The sequence below is a fragment of the Schistosoma haematobium genome, chromosome ZW (assembly GCF_000699445.3).
Source record: "Schistosoma haematobium chromosome ZW, whole genome shotgun sequence".
Classification (NCBI taxonomy): domain Eukaryota; kingdom Metazoa; phylum Platyhelminthes; class Trematoda; order Strigeidida; family Schistosomatidae; genus Schistosoma; species Schistosoma haematobium.
Window position 1 is genome coordinate 44533923 of NC_067195.1, and position 26276 is coordinate 44560198.

Sequence of the window (26276 nt, forward strand, 5' to 3'; positions counted from 1 at the left end):
TTGATTGCATCCGGGCTGCGATCTTGTCCTACCTGCATAAGTGTGCGAACGTTGAAGGCAGCCAGTTTGAATGGCGCACGTGATTTCAGAAAAACTGCTTCAGTACTCATATTCAGTGGTAACATACAATTTTCAACCGGACAGTGACACGAGAACATTTAGATACAGCCAAATTTCCACCAAAGACGAGCCGCTGTATAAGTATAAAAGAAGGTGAATAATGTGGAAAATAATAATAATAATGACAATAATAGTAATAATAATAATAGTATTAATAATGACAATAATTGTAATGATGATAATTTGAATCAGTTGATTGTTTTTCGAAGCGTTCATCATTTGTGTGTGGGCTGTGATACTGCGCGGGTGCCCAAACCGAAGCAGGTGGTTATCTTAGGGGGCCACAACCCGAGCCTTTGACCTAAAGGTCTAACCCACATATTGTTGGTTGCCCGACAGTTTGAATAGGTAAATACATTATAAACTCTAGTCATTTTCCTAAATACATCGTTGGAAATGTTTCTGATAATGATCATAGGCACTTGCCTTAAGCACACTCATAGGTCTCTTGATTATGTGCCCTGAATGAACTTCAAAGAGTCCGTGTCGTAGAAACGATGGCTTAGAAAATGAATAATAAGAGAGGTTTTTCTTGTGTGTTGCCCTACAAATGGCAGCTGTTAAAACGTAGTGTTGTGGTGTGTGCTATTGGTGTCAACAGATATAAGTAGTATTTATCATCAATCGAAAGTGAAATGTCTGGCCTCAGAATATTAGGAAGATTGAAGAAATGAGAACGAAAATGATTGATTTGGGAACAAAAGAATAATCAAGTCTGAGACAGTTGATTGACATTTTACAAATGAACTACTTATTGTATCGTTCTCAGATTTTACCAAGTGATTCTGTGATTTTGTATTCGAATACGTTTGGTTGTCCCCGCCTGTGTTATCGTCCACTACAGTACCACAACTAGTCGCAGGAGCCAAAGCCCCATCTACCAATATTCAAACAGACTGTTCTCTCATACCGCTATAATTATAATGATGTGGAAACCAAATATTTGTTAGGAATAGTATTTTAATTATACACTGATTGAAATGCAATACAATGCTAAGCATGTGACAATACAATTTTTAATGATAATTCAGATTGATGTCATGAGGAATCCTGGGCTAGCATACCATTAAAAAATCGACTTCTTACCTGTTTTAAGGATTCGCTCGCACTAAACTTCAATCTTTCCAATTGCATATGTTTAGTGTGAGCAATCTACAAAGCAGTCGAGCTGCCTTCTTACGCGTTGAAATTCGTTACACTCTCTTAGGAAATCAACTTAAACAAGGAAAGTTTGTTCAGCATCAGCTGTCTAAACTCTTTGCTCACATCAAGGGAAACATTGAGGCATCTGAAAGCTTGACAGCTAGCGCTAGACAATCTCCTACCAACATAAATAAACAGTCCTTGTAATTGTATGTTATTATACTTACTGATATATCGTTTTTTTGGAAATTGACACGATTTCCAATTACCCGGAAACAAGAGCAGTGTTTGTACTGAAGAATGATAACACACAGTTATTTTAAACGCATTTGTTTTAGGTTTTCAGACTTAATTGTTCGAACACTACGAATTCGTAGAAGTTAACATAAGCTTAACCAACAGTGAGCACTTCAAATATGGAACGCCCACCTTGAACAAAGCCACTCAAGGTTGAATAGGCAGATTTAACCTGGTATTATCTTTTCACCCATACCAATATTCGGTACATGAAATTCTCTCCGTCTAAAATAATGATCCATTGATGACTACAAGGATACGATTCTGACATTTGTGTAAATTACTAGTTAGCATACCGAATTCGACTACCTCTGATCATCACGATTTTTAAGAACTAAACTACAATGACGAACATTAAATGTTAGGTTTCACCTCTGATGCATTTTAACCAGACAGTTATTTTACATATTTCCATCTTTAACCATATTCCGGCAAGTCAGAGGAGCCATCGAACTCCTCGGGTACAGAAATACCTGAGGTGTGTCATTTTTTGTATCCCAGTTCAAAGTTATGAAAATGGAACCGTGTCAGGATCTACCCACTCAAAAATACACGCCTGCCTCAGTACTTTTGTAAAAGAATCGAACTTTTGCTGTTTTTGATCAATACTAATCTCACATTTTCGTGGAGTAATGTAAAAGATTTTTTGGGTTTGTATGATGACTAAACACTGAAGGTGTTATACAAACTGTTTCAGAAAACATATTTCAGTCTGAGTTAGTAGATCACACTCGTAAAGTTCATGATTGTAAAGGAATCACGAATTGTGTAACGTGCTGGTTGTGCGTTGATCAAGTGTTTTGATAAGTGGATTGCTTTAGGAATCAGTCATAACGTTTGTGGAGTGAGGTGACGATCAATCGTATAGGAGTGCGTAATGACCATGCTACATAGTGAACCTGTAATGGTATTGGCCCTAACCACACAATCCTCATACCTTAACATGAGATAACTGGTTAAGTAAGCTCTCAACATATAACGCTAAGAAAAGGTCAATAATGGTGAACGCGGGAACACTCATTCGAGATTAAACCGGATGGTATGGTTGAGTCTTGCAGGCGTGATCATTCTTTTGTAACGTATCTTTTCTATTCATGCTAAATATATTGTTTTATCTCCAACCTAAATATGTTCTTTATAAACACCAAACATCATATTGCTGATTGTTGCGATAAGAGGAGTCAGTGTAGGTAATTATGTGACTTCCACGTAAGATCTTATAGATTAGGTAATCACACCATGATATATCTACAATGTTGGGATTAGGTCTATTTTTGTAGTAGTACTAAAAACGAACTGAACCATAATTCTACAAACCATACTTCAAATTCAGTAGACCATAACTTCATAGATTTAAATGGGCCGTTGAGTATTTGACAAATAGTTGAACTTCGATGAGGTTCATCGTGGAAACAGGTTCGTGTCTCGGTCGTGCCGGCTTAGTCATGAGGTAGTGATCACAGTACGTCGAACATTTTCCATTCGTCATCATGGTAAGCTGAGAGGTAATGCTATTCCTGTTCAACGCAAATATCACCGCAATCAGCGATATAAATCACTTGCTTTGGTAATCAACACTGGTGAGTCCGACGTGAACTGCATCCTTGTTTGAGACACTGCTTGCGTTGGACAGGAATGTCATTACCTCTCAGCTTATATTGATGTCAAACCTCGGGATTATTGCTTAACTTCAAATACCTTTTTTTGTATTGAGGTGTTGTGGATACTTGGATGAACGTATGACGCAAAAATAATAATAAACAGAGTGGGAACACCGCGAATTTGGCTGTTCATGATGTGGAAACTTAGTGGTTGGCGCTGTCTTCCCTTGAACTTGACGGTGTTCACGAGACTGTTAGACATGCAATGATCAGAGTGACATTTCGACGGCCTCACGACCACTCCTTAACTCATCGTAGTTGTACATATCATCCTATTCCATCAGTAAGCAAGGACACTTAGTATAATAAAGGAGGGAGTCAGCAAAGACAATAGTGAAGCTATGACGTAAGCTCTTGTAGATTAGGTAGTTACACGATGGAAAGTTCAAAAACTTAAGTAAAGTTTATTACTCTAGCAACATCATCTTGCTTCTAAACCTCACAAGTGTATTGATGAAAGAATAAACTACTGTAAGAAGAGATTAGTGGGTTTGCATAGTTCAGAGCTTTAATGTATAATGTAGGTTAGCACGCCAATAGTAACATCTATGTCGAAAATGTATGCGGATAGAAAAACTAATAAATAATCACATGAATATACACGAAACACATATACAAATCGGTACGAAACACTATATATTTTTCGCGCTTTTAATCAGAAAAAAGATGCGGAAATGTATACCATGGTGTATAATGAGATTTTTCTACGCTGTGCCTTTTTAAAACGTAAAGTCAATAACTTCGGATGTAATTCCTGGTAACATTCTAATCCACCCGAACATGATGGCCAGGAAGTCCAGTTTCTTCAATGTCCTCAAAAAGCATCTGAAGTCTCATCAGATATGCATGCGAAGAATAACAAATGCCAGCAAACAAAGTAAGAACATAATATTGAATGTTTCGACCCCACCGTAGAACTACATCAACTCATCAATACTGAGACTGACAAGTGTAGACATATTATCTTACACCTAGCTTTCGACCTCCCAAAATAGCGATACCACCAGTTTAGCGGGTCATTTGGGTAAGGTTTGTTGTTGACACCTGCTCTAAAACTTCACTAAATAATTACTTCTCACATTAACCTGGTGACTGTAATATCGTACTGAAATCCCACAAGAATGGAAGTGTATTTATAAAGATAGGCCGCAGAAATGCTATAATTATGAGTCATAGACAGGCAGTCGTGTATTGATAAATTGTCTAATTTCGACCTCAACCGATGGTGAAACAACTCAACATCAAGTGAGCAGTTCCCCAATGTTGTGGTCATTCAACATAACAGGTCGATTCGACTGAGGCTCGGTGTCTTTTCATCCGATGAACTAAGCATTATCGAAAAGTACAGAACATCGTGACTGAAACATTTTCGTTGTTTACTTTTATCTTCAATGCTTTCAGTTTCGAAGCTCTTCAAACAGGGTCCCGTTAATATTTGGTTGGAATTAGTTAGCTTACTTCCCATGCCAGTTTATAAATACCGGAAACATTTGTGAAACAAGAATGACCGTAAGTACCGCCTCAAATTTCTAGGTAGATAGTTAAATCACAGGTACTCCATTCTTCGTCGTCTGGTACTACATCGAACTTACTGTTCAGAAGGTATGACTTACTCCATGTTGATATAGATAAACTCAGTGATACCAGAAGAACCAAAATACTCTTGCGAGAACTTTGTACCACATAACACAAGAGCTACAGCGAATACTGGATCCCAAGAAATACAGAGGATAAGTCATGAAGACGCATTTGGAACTTGTTAAAAACCCTTGGGGAGTAATCATATTTGTCTAATTCTCATCATCAACGCGTACATCTACGCAAGTAGACAGGGGGACATCTGGATGCAGTATGCAGGGATTGGTCAGTGGACGAACAATTTATAAGCAAAGCAACTTCCGTTTACAAAAGCCGTACTGATGGAAAAGACAAGTATTTTATGATAACTCAAGTGTCAAGCTCTCTATAATAAGTGGGAACCCTGCGGCACTTTCATTGTTGACTAATGATCGACCGTTCGTGTTTCATGCATAGTAACCAAAATGTTGTTAAATCTCCTCGGAAACACTAAATATGGAAGGTACCATAAATCACCGATTATACCCCCGAAGTATTCAGAAACCACGAAAACCGTAGGACTAATCATTGTTCTTCAGGACCCTTCAAAAGATCTGAAATCAACAGAACGAACAGTTCCCAGGAGCTGGTAGTCATATAAATCTACAAATGTATTGATTTTCTTACACGGACAAACCATGGAACGGAGTAAGGTTTCTTTGTCCGGTGTTTGAAATGAGATTCCTGGTTATTACGAAATCAGCACGTAAACGTATCAGTAAAAGGTTACACATTTTCCACAAATGAACCCCCTATAAAAGTACTAGCAATAACACACTGAGTTATCAGCTCTCACTAGAATGCAGATTGAAACCTTCTCCATAAGCATTGCATCTTGTAAATCGTTTGGTGGCCATGCATTCTGACCAATCCGTGCATTCACAAATGACAGGTACTCGTCAGTGAGCCAAGTGAGGGTTAAATATACTTAGTATAATTGTGCAAGCACACGAAACTAAGATGTAGATAAGGAAAAAAGTATTCTAGGATGACGGAACTTCCGTTAGCTAACATTAATGAGGATGATGAGAATACTTTGGTAAGTCAAAGTAAATACGTAAGGTTTTCAAAATTATCTTTGTTAAATCAAAGTGACTTTGTACAAATAATCAGGTTGTTCTTTACTCTAACTAGTATAATTTCCTCAGTGTATCGCTACTATAATCGTCCGTAAAACAGGTGTTGGAAAAAATCCTGTCTCCACTGTTTATTCACCATCTGAAATTAAAAACAATAATATTAAGACATTTGTCGTCATAAGCGGATATCAACCATAGAATTATGAAGAACAAAATAACACTCAACAAACGTAACACTTTGTAGAGGTTATTCGGTAGTGCACAAACTTACACAAATCCAATACTTAAACAGTATTCACGGATCAAATCCCATAGTTTTTAACGAGGTGACAATTATTTCACGAGCAGAACAGTTACTAACCGGTGAATGACTATCACACCAAATGACCATTTAATAAAAACGGAAAGTGAGATATACTAGATTTTTATTTAATTAGTTTGAAGGTATCGCACCGGTCACCATGTGCAGAAGTCTTGGGTCCGATTTCATCTCGGATCGTGGTTGCAAACAATATCAATTCGTGTCCAAAGCTATATAAAGCATTAATTGGAAAGGGAATATGGTACTTCAAAGAGCAGAGCATTGATATGCATTCCTTACCAAAACAGAATTATCAATAAAAAGGATCCTATTAATTAAATGACCACAATTGAACAAGATACTGCGGATCTCATTACATTAAAATAGACAGAAATTACTGTTGCCATCAATACAAATAAATTTCAGTGTTCAGATAAAAAACGTGTTTGCATAAAACATCCGAAAAAATGTTTTTAATAGTTTTAACTTGACAGTGATTTACAATACTTAAAGATTATACATTTGTGAATAATTTTTAAAAACCAATGACAAGAAATATTAACAACTTACCAGATTCAAATACTAACTTCTTGGGAAAGGATGAAGACATATTCCTACATTTTTCCATATTCCATTTTATTTCATTCTGACCGAGTTCATCTGTAGTTATATTAAATTTAAAGAATCTTACTACAAATTCGTAGTTGTTAAAAATGAGTATTTACATACACACCGGGGGTCCACAAAGGACTTATTTACACTCCAAATAAGCGATATGATTATTTTAAGTTACTGGTCCACGAGATTCTGATTTCGAATCAGGCCGATACATAGTCGAAATAACCTTATTGGACAATTGGTATTGTTGCTGAGTTAATGAGCCTGAATTATTCTGCCTGTGCAATTTTAATTTATAAATGGACAAAAGTTCTGTTTTTGCTAGATTGCTACATACTATGGAGATGCTAGATCTCCAGAAATCAATTGGTGAACTTATTATTTTTGTAATTTCATTATGGGAACTTGAATTTCTCGTTCTCGCGTCAAAAACGTACACTTTTACGTTCGGTTTGTGTTTACTACCTGGAAGGACCTTAAACGTCATTCGTTGGATTCCCCGTTTAGTATGCTATCTTGTGACGTTTTCAAGGACATTTTTGTGTTGTATATATACGTGTGAGTCGTGCGCTTGACGTTTATTCTTCCGGGCTGCTTGTGGAGTTATATATTTTCCCGGATGAATCTGGTCCTCTTCTAGCCAACAGAGATAGGTCGCAGTGGAATAACTTAGCTTGTTCTATTGTCGCGTTGCTGAATTTCGTCCCGTTTGCCAGTCCTAGCTGATATCTTAATCCTTCGAACCTACCACATCCTCTGCTTGATTACGGTTAGTACGGTATCAGGGCATATGGAAGGAAATACTGAATCAGCACTATGTTTTGTAGACGTTTACCTATTAATATCAAGTATTTTTAGGATATTTAACCTTGAGTCAATTATTATCATAAAACGCGTTAAACATGCACTATGAATATCTAAATCAATGTTATCGACCATTTGCACATATTATTAGTAATAAGCCTGTTTGCTATTTGGCTGCCAATTTTCCGCCTCCCTTAATCCTCGAATTTTTGTTTGGGATCTATGATTTGCGTTATGACTGGTAGTTATTACTCCTTGCAGATGGCCTGTGTAGTAATATAATTCAATTTAATGTGGATTAAGTATGAAGAGCTCTTAATAAGGCTAGTGATTGTTTTTGACTACATATTCGGCAAATTTTCCTAACAGTAGGCATCAAAATTGAAAGTTCTAGTGGTTTTATTCTAACTACCTTTCTATTTATAGAACACAGCAACACTCACTGGAGGTCAGCAGACGTGTTTCTTGGTTCGATGGACGTACAAAACACTATAAACAGTATATGACTTTCCGCATAACAAATTATTACTAGAGGATTAAAAGGAAAACCACAAATTAATCATTGATCTTCCAGTTTTGTACATCAAGTCAAATGCCCAGGTACAGCCGAGTGGGAAGAGTTCGTTCTCCCTCTCCGAATGCTCTCATATGGCCACGCGTATATAGCCTCTGCCACAGAAGTCCTACTCACTGCCTTCTCGCACCACGGGTGTTGTTTACGAAATTGAGAGGACGAAAAGCGAATGTCCGGTGCTTTAACCGGGTTGGTGGATATAGAGGATCCACCTAGGGGAGTTGGAAAACCCTGATTACAAACCAATGGTGCAAATGGGCTCCAGTATCCTGAAGGAACAAATGGCGTATGGACCAACTACTGGTCATCACCGACTACCATGGGACTGCATCTCCTTACGATGCTCCACTGCCTTGTAGATCAGAGCTATATGTCAAAGGCTTCGGGTGTGGTCCCCTAAGAAAACCACCTGCTTCGGTTTGGGCACCCGGGCAGTATCACAGCCCTCACACAAATCAAATGAGATTTTTGTGGCGCATATGTATCTGGTGTCCCCTTGTACCAATATCTATGTATTAAAATAAATAAATAAATAATAATTGAGTTCGAATAAATTCGAGTGAAATTATTAAGGTTTATTGAAGCTGCAGCAAAAAATATATGAAAGTTTCCATAGCTTTTTCTTCTATTCTATATTTAAGAATTTATTCGGAAATTTATCGAACAAGCAACTATCTCATATTCATCTACCCTACAATTATCGAGGAGCGAATCTACTTCCACAGGGTCCAAACTATTGGCTTCTGTCATTCATTGCCGACTGTACAAAACTTGTGAAAAATTGGTACGAGGAGCATGCAGGTAGACATACTGATCACGTCCTCGCCTACTACCAAATATTAAATCACATCTACACCTGTAGTAGACCGAAAATCTGAATGCTTCTTGATATATATATATCATATTGCAGCTTTCTTTGTTATTCTTCATAATAATGGATGGAACTTCTAACTGAGAGAAATCTTTCTCTGTTAACTGAACCTTATTTCCAATTATACACCGTGGCCTTCTCATTTATTTCCTTTTCTTGAGATATACTTCTTTTCTCACTTCTTTCTTCGGAATGCTATTTCTATATTCTGTGTAGCACATCGTACTTTTGGTGTCCAGTTGTACCAGGTTTGAAGTGAATTAAATGAAAAAAACAATGTTGAAATCCTGGAAAGCTGTGGAATATTCTGATTTGTTTCTAATATTTCAATTAAAATCAAAATTAATCCATTATAGTGAAGTTCTGACAGTTTATGCTCTTGGTATCATCAGAGTCAAACTTATTTATAAAGGCGGTAAATGAAGGAATTAAAACCCATTACTTACTTGACTTGGGTAAGTTATAATTTAGAACTGTATCGTTCACTTTCTCCTCTATATTCTTTGTTTGTGATTTATGCCTTCGATTAGTAGGAACTAAGGGTAGAAATTTGAAAAATTTAATTAAGCTGTGATAACAATATATTTTAAATTAATGCACATGCTAGGCAGTGAAATGTTGCTAAATAAGGTCGAAGGTGAAAATAAATAAAATGACTAACTGGTCAGTAAATATTCAATATGTGTAACAACATCCAACAGCAAAGTAGCAGCTTAGTAAATAGAAAACTCGACCGCATTTCAGAGTTAATGTTCACTCTGGGACTCGAACCCAGTACCATTCGCTTCAAACGCCATCGCGCTATCCACTTAGCTACTGAGTCCTGATAGCCACTTGCTTGTGCAACAGGGTGAAGTTTAAACTCACTTGGTATTGTTTACTTGAATCTTCCCATTGATGTTAAGGACTGCAGTTGATCAGTCTCTTATTGGCATATGTGCATACTGTGTGTATTGCCTCGGAACTGCCTTAATTCACAAGCGTTATAAGCAAAGATGGATAGTGACTAGCAGTGGAATCCAGGACGCGCGTCTTCGTCCTATTTGGGACTCCTCAACTGGATGTACCTGCATCTCAGAGTTGATGTTCACTCTGAGACCAAGTGAATATATATTTGACATTGTTATGGTCATGTTATTTCCAAATTATAATTCAGCTGTGCCAAAAAACACAAATTTGTTTCAGTTTGAGCTATTAAACAACTATCAAGCAGAAAAACAGACAATTGTTGCGCGATCATATATAACGGTCATCCTGGATATCATCATCATTCGACTTAGTTGAGTTGTTAATTTAGTTTGCTAAAAAGACTAAATCAAGTCAACACAACGCTCTTTCGAGATCATATATGTAATCGGATTGATTCAGGTTTTCACATTTTGAGACAACATAAAGACACAAAGTTGCTAAATGAAAATAACACAACGCTAAAATCAATGATACTAAGAAAAATAAAGATAGAAAAATTATTTAGAATAGAAAATCCATATACGAAGTACAATTCTATTTAAAAAACGTAAACGTCGGGACATTAACAGCTCTTCGACAATCAATTACATTTCCTAAAGAACATCACTTAACCAGCAAGAATAGAATATTCAGATTAAACTTTGCGGCACCCGCACGAGTGACTTCTTCATCAGACTCTATAAAAAGAATCAACTATGGCCACACGTTTTTTGAACGGTGCCAGAAATGTAATTGCTAGTAATAATTTTCAGCATTAGGGTTTTGCCTGCTGTTGTCAACTCTTCTATCATAAAGGCGTTAATGAGATATAATTTTTTGGACATGTTTTTCAAATAGATGAGAAAATCATACGTATCAATGTAATCCTCGGCAAGTAGCAAAGCCAACAAGCCAATTGTTTCCTTAAAATCTAAGGGGTGTACCCATTCTAAATTGAGAAAAGGCTTTGTAATGTATTTAGAGAAAGTGTAATTACTTCGATCAAAAACTTTTTTGCTGTTTCTCTCCATCCTGAATGAATTCGTTCATCATATGTTAAGTGTGATTGTAACGTGTATACATGACGAGCGATATAAGTTCACACTAATTGGCGAATTAAATGTTAACAGTTTATCACTAAAACATTTGTGTATTTGCCATTTCCCTCACTGTTATGGCAATTGGAGACGAGACTATATGGCGATAGTAAAAAAGATGGATACTGACGGCTTGCTTTTGGATTATGAGGCCAATAGCATCAAAATTTGGAAACCGTCATATCCATATACAAAGATCACACTCACCAGAAGACATTTCACCAATAACCAACACAAACCAGAAGACTCAACATCACAATACTCCACTCCCTATCTACCACTGGCAGGCCATTCACTCGCCGAGGAATCAGCGCGTATAAACATGTTTGCGTAATTCCTCATTCCCATGAGTGGAGGGAGTTTAGTTATATGGGCGTAAATGGTAATGCCACGTGATATATTTTCTGGCATTGTACCAAAGTGATAACCGCTTTTGTGTAGCTGTAAATGTATTTTATTTAGTAGAATTTTGTAATAAAAAGCAAGTTAAATTACATTCGTACCCCATAATCGACAGGAAATTGGATAACCCATGATAACTTCATTCTTGAACATCTTAAAAGCCGCTTTACGCTGAGCACTCTTTTTGAAGAAGATGAACACATTTCTATGTAAAGAAAAATGTATATGTTGAGTGAAGACTAGCAGATATGTAGTAAAACCAAGTTTTCACTAAAATTTCCTAATTACTTTTCTCACACTGTATCTAAAAATAAGTTTACGGGGATTAAGAATAACGATACTAAATAATTGTAAATTATGACCAACACTTCAACCTCATATTTACGAATACGACATTTATTCAAGCACTGAGGAGGAACCTACATAATCTAACTACAGATCTTCAACAACGGAAATAGATAGTTGCATATCATCAAGTGAGCTAAAGTATTTATTTACAGAATGTTCAACATGTTAACTTCTAAAAAGATGTTTTCCGTAAGAAACAATTCCACAGTACAGTTTCGCGTAACCAGTCAAAGGCACTACTAATAAAAAGTAACACGACAACTAAATTGCAATATGTGTAACGATGTGTCAAAGTACCCGAAAAAAGATGACAATAAAATGATCAATGAACCAGGAACCTGAAAACAACTTGTCTCTTTTCGCCGAACAATTCTTAGTATTTTTGTGCTTAATATAACAATTACTACCATAGACCCAACTGGTAACAAAGTTCCCTGGTGGCCATGAACGGAAAACGACAAGCCAATAACACTGTTTACAGTATATATAAACAAAATCTATCGATAAGTCTAGTGATCCTCTTACAAGCAAAATCGAAAACATGAGAATTGCAACTTATGAGTACTTTTGAATGAATACTGTGAATTTGATACAATGAAATTCGACGTAAAATTACTAATGCCTAGGCTTTGCTTTTTAGCTCACTCCTTACAAGAAGCATAAAGCATCCTGGTAGAACTACTGACACATTTATTCCAAAGCCAAAAAAATAATAAAAAAAAACAACACACAACATATTCGCATACTGATGTCATGGCTCAAAGGATTACATCTGAAAATATCTTTTACTGGGTTACAACCAATTTAGATCTTTCCTTTTTATCTCGGAGGTCCCATGGTATGGTTCCCAGTCAATGCGGATAATGAATTAACCCCATAACTATATGATAGAGACAAATAAACTGTAAAAAAACTCACCTTTATCCTACTCTGGGCTCTTAAATCAACATTAAAATCTCCCACACAAACCGAAATATAGAACTACACTACTCATAATTAGTAGAATTTACAAGTGATAGACGCATATGAATGAAGCACTTATTGCAAATCTTACGCCTGTTAGCCATCGTGGTGGAACATAGGCCGCTGCCTACCAGCATTCACCATCCGATTCTGTCCTGGGCAATCCTTCTCAGTTGCCATTCATTCTTGTCATGTCTGCTTCCGATTCCCGACACGGTGTGCTCTTTGGCCTTCCTCTTCTCCGCCTCCCTTCAGGATTTCAAGTTGGCGCTTGCTTCATGATGCAGTTTGATGACTTCCGCAATGTACATCCTTTCCACTTCCAGCGTCTTTCGCTAATTTCCTCTTGAGTTGGAAGTTGGTTTGTTCTCTTGCACAGGAGGCTGTTGCTGATGGTATCCGGTTAACGGACATTCAGCATCTTACGTAAACAATTGTTTAGAAATACTTGTACCTTTTGATCATGGTTTTGGTAGTTCTCCAAGTTTCAGCTCCGTCCGGTAGGGCTGACTTGATGTTCGTATTGAAGATCCTGACTTTTGTATTGGTTGACAGTTGTTTTGAGTTCCATATGTTATTCAATTGTAAGAATGTACCCCTTGCTTTGTCAATCCTTGCCTCCATATCCGCATCAGATGCTCCTTGTTTATTGATGATGCCACCCAGGTACGTGAAAGTTTCCACATCTTGCAGAGCTTCATTAAGTGTGATTGGGTTGGTGTTTTTCATGCTGTGTTTAGGGATTTTGTCTTTTCCCTTGTGTATGTTGAAGCCTACTGATGCAATGGCTGCTGCTACACTAGTTTCCTTCATCTGCATTTGTCGTGTGTATGGGATAGGATGGCCAAGTCCAAATCGTCTAATTGATTCTAAGCTGTTCTTTGTATTTCGTGCTTCCCCTCAGATGTGGAGGCCTTCATAATCCAGCCAATCACTAGAAGATAAAGAAAAGGGGAGAGTAAGCAGCCTTATCTGACTCCGGTTCTTACTTGGAATGCATCTCTCAGCTGTCCTCCATGCACTACTCTGCACTGTAGTCCGTTGTATGAATTACGTATGATGTTGATGATCTCCTAAGGTACACCGTCGTGTCGAAGAAGTTTCCATAAGGTTCTCCTACCTAGGTTGTCAAATGTTTTCTCATAGTTAATGAAGTTGCTGTATAGTGACTAGTTCCATTCAACTGATTCTTCAACGATGATCCTGAGTGTCGCGATTTTTAAAAAAAGTATTTTTTATTTTCAGACGAATTCTCAAGTTATTTAGACAAAGGCCACCTACCTAGTATTGGAATCTTTAAGTGGTGCCGAGCTTAAACCAGTCAAAGATGTTTCGGGAAATAATGCTTTAATTTGATCATCTTCAATCACATTGGGTACTTCTTTAAGTTTCAAACCATAACTCATACTTGCATCGGGAGATTTGGACGATTCCGATTTGGATTTACATTGTAGATTTGCTCTAACCACTCGATTATTAATATACTTATGTTTACATTCATTTATAAGAATTTGAAGATCTTCCTTATTCTTCATTTCTAATATACATGAACTAAAAAAAAGTTAATTAAACAATGAATATGATAGATCGAAGTTTGAAGTAGGATAATCAGTTATAATATTTGAACTCAAGATGACTTTTATTATGAGCTAACACGAAAAACTGGAGAACTGTTGAAACCAGAGCATTGTAAAATTGGTTCCTTTTAATTCGAGACTTGAGCAGTAGGCAACAAATAAATCAGACAGCGAGTGAAACTAATACCATTAGATTAAATTCTATGAATTCTCCACAAAAACGTGCTGAAAAGTGATAAGCATATACTTACACTAGTGATCAGTTCTCACGAGTTTCCTACAGCTCTAGTGAGAAGTCATAAACTCTAATGTCAACTACATCAGAAGTGGGGCAGTTCACAACCAAAACCCCTATATTACGACAAACTAACTAAAGCTGAGAATCTAAACAGTTGGATGGCGACCCAATAGTCTAAGGGCATTGTGTTTGTCGTGGCAGCTGGAGGCCTTCGGTTCGATTTGATTGGCTTGTACATGTTGTAGTATGCTATTTTTTCATTATTATTGAAGACATTGTATATATACTCGCGTCCACTAGAGTTCGCTTGATTCTTCTTCGATGAGTTTAATAAACCATTTAGTGAGTGTTTAATCTATTTCTCTCTACTTAACATAGAGCCACAATAAAGGTGAAAAAGTTGTCTACGTTTATCGTTCACAGTAATCGATTCTAGGAATAAACGCCATTTATTACTACAAGAACCCACCAAAGAGACAAGTAATACTTAGTTATCTTGTCCTAATTGCATCTTTACCGGCAAATACGACGGTCATATTTTATGAATAATATAACTCAATTAATTGATTACTTGAAATCCAGAACTCGATTCAATAACTATACAGATATATTTGACCACCTAAATCAAATACTCATCGATCATGAGACATCTTGGGATCAATCTAATAATATTGATAGTTGTAATCCTATGTATGATTCAATAAAGTAATATCTAATAAATACTATACTTCATTTAAAGTGGTAAAGGAAAATAGTACCTACCCATTGAATATTCCAAACTTATTTACACCTAAATGAACACGATTGGCCATGGGGAAATGTTCTTTAATCTCAGTTGCAGTTAGTGAGTATGGCAAGTTTCGTATGATTAAACAATTAGGACTATTAGTTACAAATTGTCTTGACAGATTAGACTGGATTACATTTTCTGTGAATCCAACGATGGCTCGATAATTTGGCTAGATAACAAATAATATTTTTTAAAAGGGCACATGAATAAATTGAAGCGTGTGCAGCGACTATTTAGACATATATTTGATGCAAGACTGAGGTAGTATTTAGTTTAATAGTTGATTGTGAATACGATCAGAGTGGTAAGTTTAGTGATTAAACCAAACGTTAAACCACTAGGTCCCAAACTCAAATTGCACTTCATTTACTTTCGTTTGGGCAGTTGGTTAGTATCACTAATTCTCAGATAAATGTGGTTCAAAGCTAAGTAAACTAATTTGCACTTGGTTGGCAAGTTGCATTAATATTATCATGACTATTATTATTTGTAAGGATAAGCTTTGCTTGAAAGTTAAGTATAACACAGAAATATTCTTCAAACTTTCTGGTGATTCTTTAAATATAATACACTTTCCTTCCAAAGAATAAAAACAAAACACAAAAGTAAAAGGAGATTTATGAACATTTATTTCGTTAAAAATTTGTAGGTACTAAGGTAGGGTAAGAGCACAACATTACCTAATCTGAAAAATGAAATTTTTACTCACGTACGACTGTCTCTCGATTGTTTTACAATATAAACTCATGCATTGGAATTCATGAATCTAAACATCGCCGACACTTCGGGATCTGTAAAAACGTTACAGACAGTCAAACCACGATATTACTAACTGTTAGACCGAGTTATGTCATTAGTGGTGAACATTTACGTCGGTATCCTCATAGTGAGAATCATCAATGACTGATGAACTTTGGTGAAATGGTTTGAGATCGGTCGAGGCAGTGTAGATGTATTCGTTCTTTGTTTAGAAAGCTAAAATATTTCATCATTTTGCCGAAGCTTTGATTTTTTAAAACTATATTTTTTGCGCTTACTTTACTATTGTTATGATTTTGATTATCCATTTTGTAAACCAAAAATAATGTCTATGAAGGGAACTAATTATATGGAATCCTTTACTCGCCATTGGTATAATGATTTTTATCTCCTTTTCATTTTGTTTACTAAATTTCATTATGTTTAAGTATGCTGAATTGAACCGTCACATTTTTTCCCGATCCTAGGTTGTTGATGACTAATTAAATGAGGATCTATATATTGCTCAAATGCTTTGTAAACTGTGGATTTTGATTTCTTTGATCAATTTGAAGGTGTCCTGAAGATGTTTAGTTTAAGTGCTCAGTGTTTAAGAAGTGTGTTAGCAGGACATAGACCGGATTAAAGCATGCTCAATGCACGATCGCTTTGGTGCACGCTGATTGGCTAATTCTTATCCAATCAGCACTAGTCGATAGTTGGAGAATACTGTAGAATCTTCTCATGTAAAAACTATAAATGTACTAACGTTTTCCCTATTGTGCTTCTTACTTGCTTCTTGCTTCCATCTAACCTTGTTATTTGGAATATAATCTCTTTCCTGTTCAACCGTGTTCTGATTTGGGGACTTGTCGAGTGAATCGGTGTCCAAGAATATTAAGCAATAGGTATAGCTGGGTCATACCGTAAGAAAAAGATTATAACAAAGTGCTTTGATGATAGTAACAAACTTAACGCTAGATAAAAAGCACCATATTACTTGTGCGACGACTATAAATACTAACAGATGGACAAAACTAAAAAGGGATGAAGAGTGAAATTTCGACATGAGACCCAACTGTTAAAATTCATGTTCGAAAATTTTATCCTGAACATCATATTCCATTCGACAACGAAGAGCGCAAAACTTAGAAAATAAGCGACATAACAAGTGACAAAAAGTTATTTGTAAGTACACCTCACAAAACAAATTGTGACCAGTAGACAGAAAATAATAAACGGAATACACCCATTATGACATTAAATAAGAAAGATTAGTTCAGCGAAGAGTTCTCTTTCCGGCGAATTCATTTTCAAAGCTGTACAATCGCAAATATATATACTTATTTTTACAGGGTGATAATAATACTGATAATAAACTTCTGTTATACATGGTGACAGTGAGATTAAATAAACAAAGGTAAAAAAATTTTTAAACAAGGAAAGTTTAATAATCGTTTGATAGTTAATGGCTGAAGTATTCATTGGGTAATGATGGCTCAGCATGATAAAATAAAATGTTGAAACAGAGATGAAATGTGATCGGAATGATCGTGGAAATAAAAACAAACCGGTTGGGGGTAGAAGATTTGAAGGGAAGATGGAAGGTGAAGCAGGTGGCTGTAAGGGAACAAGAGTATGAAGAAAGAGAAATTTTTTAAAAATCTTTTATTTAATACATTAAGACCATGGTAGAAGAAGAGGTTGTACCAGTCTCTTTTGTACACATAATTCTGGTTTTTCAAAATGTATGGCTATTGCCTCGGCAATGCAGCGATTGTACAGCTTTGAAAATGAATTCGCCGAAAAGAAAAAAATAAACAATAAAATCGAGATTACTTAAAGTATGCTAAATGTATAATATACACTTACTTTGACACCATCAAATTCAATTGATTTTAAACGATTCACAGCATCTAAGTAATCGTCATTACTTGAAAAGTCTAAAAGCGCGTGCTTCGAACCAGCTGTATTACGCAAATTCAAATGAATAACTGATGGAAAAATATCCTTCAAAATGGTTTGGCTGACACTGCATGGTAGACTGGTAAGCAACAACTTTGGTGTCCCATGTGTTAGCTCTTAATCGTAAAAAATCGCGTGCGTTTATAAAAAGTTTTATTTAAAAGAAAGCATAAAACGAAGTGATAAAATTTTCTTTGTTTGCTGATCAGCTAAAATAAGTTCAAGGACTAAGAATTATTTCTATTGAAACGCTTTTCTGTGTAGCTTATAAACAACTTAACGCAAAACTACGTAACACTAACATACAGAAATTTTACACAAAACACAGAAACAAATTAATGCAATAAAACCTATTAGTATTGTGAACATTAAATATCCAAGTGAATAAAAGCGGACGACTTTCTGTTAAAAAGAACGGATACTGCAGAGTATTTCGGGAAAAAAATTATTAGTTAACAGAAACATTAAAGTTAAAATATAGAGACGAAATGAGATTGTTACAGGGGCGAGATATAGCAAGGTAGCGAATCATGATGAATTATAACAAAAGCTTTCTAAACCCTACAATTACGAATTTCTATTGTTACCAGATAATCATACCAATATTTAGGAAAAGGAAGGAGACGTCTTGTAAGAAATCTTGAGGAATTTCAAGTCCTCAGTCAACTACAACGTAGGACCGGGCACATATATGCATCGGTCCAAGTTGTAATACCTCATTAGCACAAGATAAACACCGGATTCATAGAAGTAGTTAATTCAATGGTGGTAATATATAAAAGAAAGATTGCATATAAGGATATAATACAGGAAGAAAGAATTAGTTCGTAGAAAGATATAAAGCAATTTTAATCTCATAGATTGAGGGAAGACATAGAGTGTTAAACCGACACCATTGTGATCGATTCTGAGCCATGTCACCCCAGTTTCCAACCGTTCGTAGTAGTCTGCACCTACCAACATGGCTAAGACTAGAAGTTAGTGACTTCAAAGACTGATGCCACATTTTGGTTTGGCCGCCCCTCACTTTCTTCCAACCATCCCGAACAACGGTCAGCATTGCACGTCGTGGTAATCAGTGTTCAGGCATATGTAACACGTGGCCCAACCATCTCAGTCGATGAAGATTCACAACCTCATCAACAGATTTACCATCATTCCCTAATACCCTGTATCTAACCTCACTATTACTTACCCGGTGATCCCAGCAATATTTCTAAGGCATCTGTGATCAAACACTAGTAGTTTACGAGTATCTTCCACTCTTAATGGCCACGTTTCGCAGCCGTAAAGTAGAACAGAACGAACTGCTGCTCAGTATACTCGTCCCTTAATTGGTAGACGGATATCCCGCCTTCGCCATAGATTGTAGGCTGTAGCATCCACAGAAAAAACTTCACAATTCAGGAAGCTTTGTGGAGGCTCACTTAAGAGGTTTGACTCATTACAATTTTATGCAGTTTTAAAATTAATCCGTACTCTTGCTTATAGTCAACGTTTCTTCCTTTATTAGCTTTCAATAAGTTTTTTTTAAAAACTCGTCTCCCCTTTAATGTATTAACGAAGGTTATACGGTACATTACCTTTAAGATTTTTGTTAATACATATTAAAGCATCCCTATTTGTCACTTGTTAAGCTTAGAATACTACGGCCGCTGTATTATTATGAAAGTAATAAGGTATTATTAACAGATCTCAGGTTCAGAATATAATTTCGAGTTTATTTTACTGCATATGTTAAGTTACATAAAACTATTTGAGCCAAATAGAATATTTATTGGCAAAGCACTTGTCGAATACACTTATAGGATAACTGTGAAGTGAAAATGTCACTCAATCTACAACAAAAATATATCACGTCAAAATTTAATTATAAGCATTACTTTAAACAAAGATTTGATTTTTACCTTTGGTCTCAGAAATAGATTTTTGTAAGATCTGAACAAAAGCATTAGCTATACCAAAAATACTTACCCTCTTTTTTGATTTACGACCAAGCTTTTCATTCTTGGAATATTCCTTCTTAACGCTACACGTTTGATTTGACTTGTCTAAACCGATATTAATTCCTGACGCCTTTGTGGAAGGACAATCAGTTGACTTTGATTTCTTTGAATGTCTACGAGTCCTAGATTTACAATCTACCTCATCACGTGCCGTCCTTTTCATAGATATCTGAAATATTAAGAATAGATTCCACTTTACAACATGGAATTCTTGTGCATTGGGAGTATAAAATTTATTGGATTAGTAAAACAAGGTTTTTAGTACATTGTACGAAGTAAATATCATGAGAAAATAATGCAGAACAAAAACGATGTACTTCTAGACATTTGCAAACAAGTAGTAAACCAAATAAACTTACAGAATTTGGTTTCTTAAAAAATAATTTGTGTTTCTTTTGTGCATTTCACTTGTAGACAGAATGTGAGAAGAATAATGGGAACTTTGTTTTTTGCAGCCGTATACTCCCCCACAGAACACAGCCGTCCTACTGTTAAAACTCATGACAGACGAGAATTTACCCTCACAATGTAGGGTCTGGCGTGCGTATCATTCTAAGTTCATACATCCTAAGAGAATATTGGTTTAAGGTTGCTTATTGGTAATATCCAACCACCTAATATTAATTCCAGTGAAAATTGATTAAAGATCGAAATTCAGTCAGTAACAACGTAGAACTTCGTACGTACGTACATCAGTTCGAGTTGCCACACCACATTAGCACAGAGATGCAGTGGTCGATTCAAATCCCGTAGTAGTAGAGGTAATAAGAGTATAAGCAGTAATCGGGAAGATTAGTGTTTGGAGATGATACTTAAAGAATATAATACAGTGAAATAAATTTGAAAGGAGAAAAAAAGAGACAAGGAGGAATAATGAGATCAAAATTTGGGAGAACACAAAGAGTGGATGCACCCGCGCCATTGCAAACGATTTTGAGCCATGTCATTCAGGGTCTCTCACCATCGGTTGCTATCATCTCGCGGTCCCCAACCAGGTAGTCTACACCTACCGACATGACTCAGTCCACTTGTCAGTGACTTCATGGACTTGTGCCATGTTTTGGTCTGGCCGCCCCTAGCTTTCTTACAACCTACTCCTATACCACTGAACATCGCAGGTCGAGGCAGTCGGTCGTTGGACATACGTAACACGTGTCCCAGCCATCTCAACTGATGAAGTTCCAATACGTCATCAATTGATTTGCCATCCTTACCTAGTACCCGTATCCTAACAACTGCATTACTTACTCGATGGTCCCAGGATATACGAGCAATATTTCGAAGACACCTATGATCAAATACTAGTAACCTACAGATATCGAAATTACGCATTCGTGATTTAAGTGATTAAATCTTTTGACAATAAAGCCAAGGAGTAAGTACGAACAAGGTAGACAAATAACGTGAAATCTAGTACGAATGTGTATCAGTCCAAGTTGTCAAACGTCATTCAAACTTACGATCAAAGATATGAGATGTAAACAAAAAGAAAAAGTAACGAAGAGCCACATAGGCGTCGAGAGAAAAAGAAATGAGTGACTTCCAAGAATAACAACTTAGTAAGGACTCGCGTTCTCGATTTTGAGTAAAACGTCTTGTATGAGGGATATACCTAATCCTAAAACGTACCAAGAGTCGATCCTGTAACCTAGTGATTTTAAAATCAAACTCCATTATCAATAAGCGGATACCCTACATAAGATAATGGTATTCTCAAGACTTGCGAAGAATGGATTTATCCCCGCTACTGCAAATGTTGAAGCCAATGTCATTTAATACCATTGACAATACTTTAAGATTGTTATATGAAACATTTAAGAATCTCATGCTTTTCTACACCGTTTAGATTAATGATAAAAAAGACTCATAAACTATGGTTCCCTTCATTTATCAATCCCTATCTCAATGAATATGATAACTACAGATATGCATTTGCGTACATTCAAAACACCTCGTTTGACGAGCCTCCTTAGATGCATAAACCTGGAAGTACACCCGAAGCAACCCATAAAGGTGAAATAAAGAACAAAAGGGAAAATTCGTTGAAAGATAAAGGGGAAACAATAGGGAAATGCACCATAATGCCTGCTTTTTCGACTGTCAGGAGGAGATAATGAGGATTTGTGGCTGAGATGAAAAAAAATAATCAATAAATAGATAGAATTTTCTCACAAAAGACTAAGAAACATAAACAAGTATGTAATTAGGGATACAAGTTAACATCAAGTTGCGTAGCAAGTGCTCCTTCTGACTTTCAATGTAAATGTCGGACATTAGACTTCGTCTCAGTATGGAAGTCGACAGTGTCTACTGTTTCTTCCGTACTTAGGCGGCATAATTCTTCAACAAAGTTTACCACAAACCTTGTACCTTAATTTCAAGCGTTTAGTATTATCGACTTATTTGTTAGCGCATCCAAGACTACATAACAGCGTTACGGATTCTATCGGAATTGGTTTACTGAACTTTCTTAGGGAATATGAACGGTATTAAGGGCCTGAAAACTTATAATGTGTATTTGTTGAAGCACCTTCCCGTGGATGCTCGTTCACATGGACCTTTAGATTCTTTTTCGCCTTCCCATTCGAGTCTTATATGAGACAGATTAAGAAATCAGTACATGGCGGGTATGATGCAGCCAAGCAAGCAGCTCAGCGTTACGCGTAGATATCTTTCTGTGATAGGCTTCAAGTTAGCATATTGACTATATACTATACTATACAAACAATCGTTAAGGCACACTCAGGGAAACAGGTAATTATGCTTAAGAATACAAAAATAACTTCATTTAAGCCAGATGTTATTCTAGTACACGAAAGCCTGGTATTGCAACTGATGTAGGGGAAAATGGACTAATGACATTTAGATCACTTACAGACCCACGGGATTACTTCGAAGAACCCTTCCATTTTAGTGACAGGAATATTTATGTGCTCTGTAGTTAGTCATGAGCACACATAGGTTTCCTTTAAGGATATTGACTGTAAATGTATTGCTCTTGTGTTAATAATTTAGCGACTGTTCCATCGCTACATACGTTTATGTGCTATTTTTGATTTTTGCTGATGGTATTACTTTAAACCAGTTCCTATTTAGCCGAGCAACAAGCAGTACGTAATTATAGACTCACTAAGTGGGAGGCAGGTTCTGATTGCAGCAAAACAGTGAATTGTGGGAAAAGGACTTCGTCTCTATCCTACGGTCCTTTTTAATATGCACCTACAAAACAGTGCCCAGTCAGATGACAACTGGTCAGTCATGAAGTGTAAGGTCATTCACGAATGCGGTGAGTTACAAACATAGAAACGACCATTTCCTATAGATAGTTTCCAGACCGCAAAGGAGTTGTTGGCTTCGTTCAACAAATTGGATGTTTACCGTGTCAACAGTTCTACAGACGTAAACACTGCCACTAAACAATGAGAAGCTGAAGAGGTCAGTACAGTAATCTAACATTTCGTAGAGGTGCATTGAAACTGAACGAATGGTTTCTGTACAATTTCATTGACATGTATGTGGCCGAGATGCAGGCTAGAAACATCCACATCCAATATCCTAAATTTCGGTTGCTAAACACCGTTGTCTCACCAAGTGCCAAGTATGCGTGCCTACTACATATACCTTAATAAACTAGTTCGACACAGTTGGGTAGTAACGCTCAACATACAAGTCTAGGCGTGTGAGAAGTGGGTTACCGACCGAGTAAGTAAAATGCCCAACTGAGCTAAGTGCTTAAGATTTGATAGACTGTATCATGTACTGTTGTTTCAGACTTGAGTACCAACATTGTGCAGCTAATATCGAAGTCTGGTGGGCGTGAACATCCGCGGCAATTTGATTTCCGACTATTAAGTTTGCAGTCCCCTTTGTCATCCGAGGAGGAACGGAAAACGTTGGACTCATGTCTTCAGAAGCAAGACATAAGGAGCAAATTTGTACGTCAACAAAATTCATTGCAAATGGCCATATTGACTTGGTTAATAAACGATAACCCTAAAATGTCTATGCGCTATTTATTGTCATACGTCATGACACCTGAAGCTGCCAGTCATTTTACTCTACTTGACACTTCATCTAAAAGAGAACTTCAGAAGTGCAGGTTTTACGAGTGCATACGAAGTAAGAACTTTGTTTTCAAAACCTTCAGGAGCATTAACAACTCGGTTCTTATTCCTATCCGTCAGTGAAAAGAACTTGCAAAACTGTATAACATCGCGACGCAAGAGTACTCCCACGATAGGGACAAAATAAGAAAGCGTAATTGAAAACAAGAATATGTATATACTAGTTTAAACTCATAACTACTCACTGCTGTACTATAGTTGCAAAGCCCCCAAATGCCCTGGTACAGACGAGAGTGGAGGGAGTCAACTCTTTTGCGAAATGCTCTCACACGGCCACGCGTATACAGCCTCTTCCAGGGAAGTCCTATTCACTGCCTTCTCGTGACAGGGGTGTTGTTTACGAAAATGAGAGGACGAAAAGCGAATGTCCAACGCTTTAACTGGATTCCAACCAATGGTGCACATGGGCTCCAGTATCCTGAAGGAACAAATGGCGTATGAACCAATCGTTGGTCACCGGCTTCCATGGGACTGCATCTCCTTAGGATGCTCCACTGCCTTGTGGATCAGACCTTCGGGTCGAAGGCTCGGGGTGTGGCCCCCTAAGAAAACCACCTGCTTCGGTTTGGGCACCCGGGCAGTATCACAGCCCTCACACATATCAAGTGAGATTTGTGTGGCGCATATGTATTTGGTGCCTCTTTGTACCATTATTTATGTGTTGAAATAAAAATGAAATAAATTCTAATGATAAACAAACTTTAAGACTCGTTTGTACAGGTTAACCCATTACATAGCATTTATCCTGATATACTCACAAGAATAGCCCCAGAGTTACGATCTGGTTGAAAAGAACCTAAATTCTGAGAGATAATATACGAATCAGTCAGACATTTAGCAAACATTAAAGATTTAGGAAGTTGGGTTGGAAAACTTTCCCTGGATTAACCAACCTGTACCAAAATCTGCAGATAAATGTGAGCAATTTTCAAAGAAAATCGAATTAAACCAGTAATATACATCTACACAAAACAATGAAATAACCGACGAACCATGTCGAGTAACGGTCCAGTGGTTTCATCGAATGAAGGACGTGATTGAGCACTTGAAGGTCAAACTGTCGTAAAACGATTGATGCGTCACCTCGACAATTCGTAAGATTTTACAGAAGCGGTCAACTCAAGAGTTTTGAATTTGATTTGAGTTCAACCACACTGTATGTGGTAACGTCCATCCTTCAAGTAACGAAAGTGATGCCATCTTAATGATGCATGATATAGGACGAATCTTCAATGATACTATGTCATCGGGACAATTTTGAGACCTGCCAAGGTAGCTCTTTCAGCAGAAAAGAGTACATAAGGTAATATGACTTCTGTGATTGATAATTCGTTGTATAGTATACGCACACTAAGTATATCATTTCAGTATGCAGAAAGAACAAAGATGGCCCAACCGTAAGGTATATTTATCAGATATGTTTGTACTTATGAACGTAAACGCAGTACTGCGACTTACCGGTCCAACAAAGTTGGTTAAGTAACACATAATAACCTCATCTTAAAGTTTTTCCACTATTCAAGCTGACAGTTAATAATAGTCTTGGGCAAGAGCACAGCGTCATGTGTGCTCTGTGCATGAAAGAACGACGTGAAGACGTCGTAAGTTTACTCAAATATTTCAAAGAAACCATGTGTGGTACTTACGATACATGTTATGAATTCGGCAGCGACTAAGACTTCCGTGATACAGTCTACGCACAGTCATGCGGATATAATTCTGTGTTTGTTCTATGTCTACATAGCATTTTTCAGGGAGGTTAGGATTAACTGTACAAATTATTTGCTGTAGTTCAGTAATCCCGCCCGAGCTCCCGATTTCGGGGAAATTTTGACCCATTTTGGGGAAGTTTCGGGGAAGCCGCTATAGTAAACTTTGGGGAAATGGCACAAAACCCCCATGGAGGCTTCCCAAAACGGGTCAAATTCTCCCCAAAATTGGGAGCTCGGGAAGTTTTCCAAAACTTGGGGTTCTCAGGTCACTTCAAACTCTTAA

At 36.9% G+C, this 26276-nt stretch overlaps 1 protein-coding gene across 2 annotated transcripts; it reads right to left on the bottom strand.

Annotated features, from left to right (window-relative positions):
* Positions 1–350: 350 nt before the first annotated feature.
* Positions 351–25360, bottom strand: MS3_00003663 (uncharacterized protein). 2 transcript variants are annotated; one of them, XM_051211519.1, is made up of 10 exons: positions 25274–25360; positions 20126–20326; positions 20059–20089; positions 18059–18267; positions 15421–15617; positions 14125–14394; positions 11634–11737; positions 9532–9621; positions 6789–6878; positions 351–6056 (listed from the first exon to the last, which is right to left on the bottom strand). In XM_051211519.1, the coding sequence occupies exons 1-10, from the start codon at positions 25274–25276 to the stop codon at positions 6046–6048; spliced, it is 1206 nt and encodes a 401-aa protein (XP_051071586.1). In that variant the 5' UTR covers positions 25277–25360; the 3' UTR covers positions 351–6045. The 2 variants fall into 2 exon arrangements, with proteins under 2 accessions (XP_051071586.1, XP_051071587.1); XM_051211520.1 differs by having other exon boundaries at positions 15421–18024; positions 18059–19989; positions 20035–20089.
* Between the last annotated feature and the right edge of the window lie 916 nt (positions 25361–26276).

What these genes read in the sequence shown, in the direction of transcription:
- MS3_00003663 (XM_051211519.1), bottom strand. An exon ending in AATTTCCTGTCGATTATGGG is followed by an intron (nt 9,622 to 11,633) that starts GTACGAATGTAA and finishes TTCTACCCTTAG; the next exon opens with TTCCTACTAATCGAAGGCAT. An exon ending in TTATAACTTACCCAAGTCAA is followed by an intron (nt 6,879 to 9,531) that starts GTAAGTAATGGG and finishes ATATAACTACAG; the next exon opens with ATGAACTCGGTCAGAATGAA.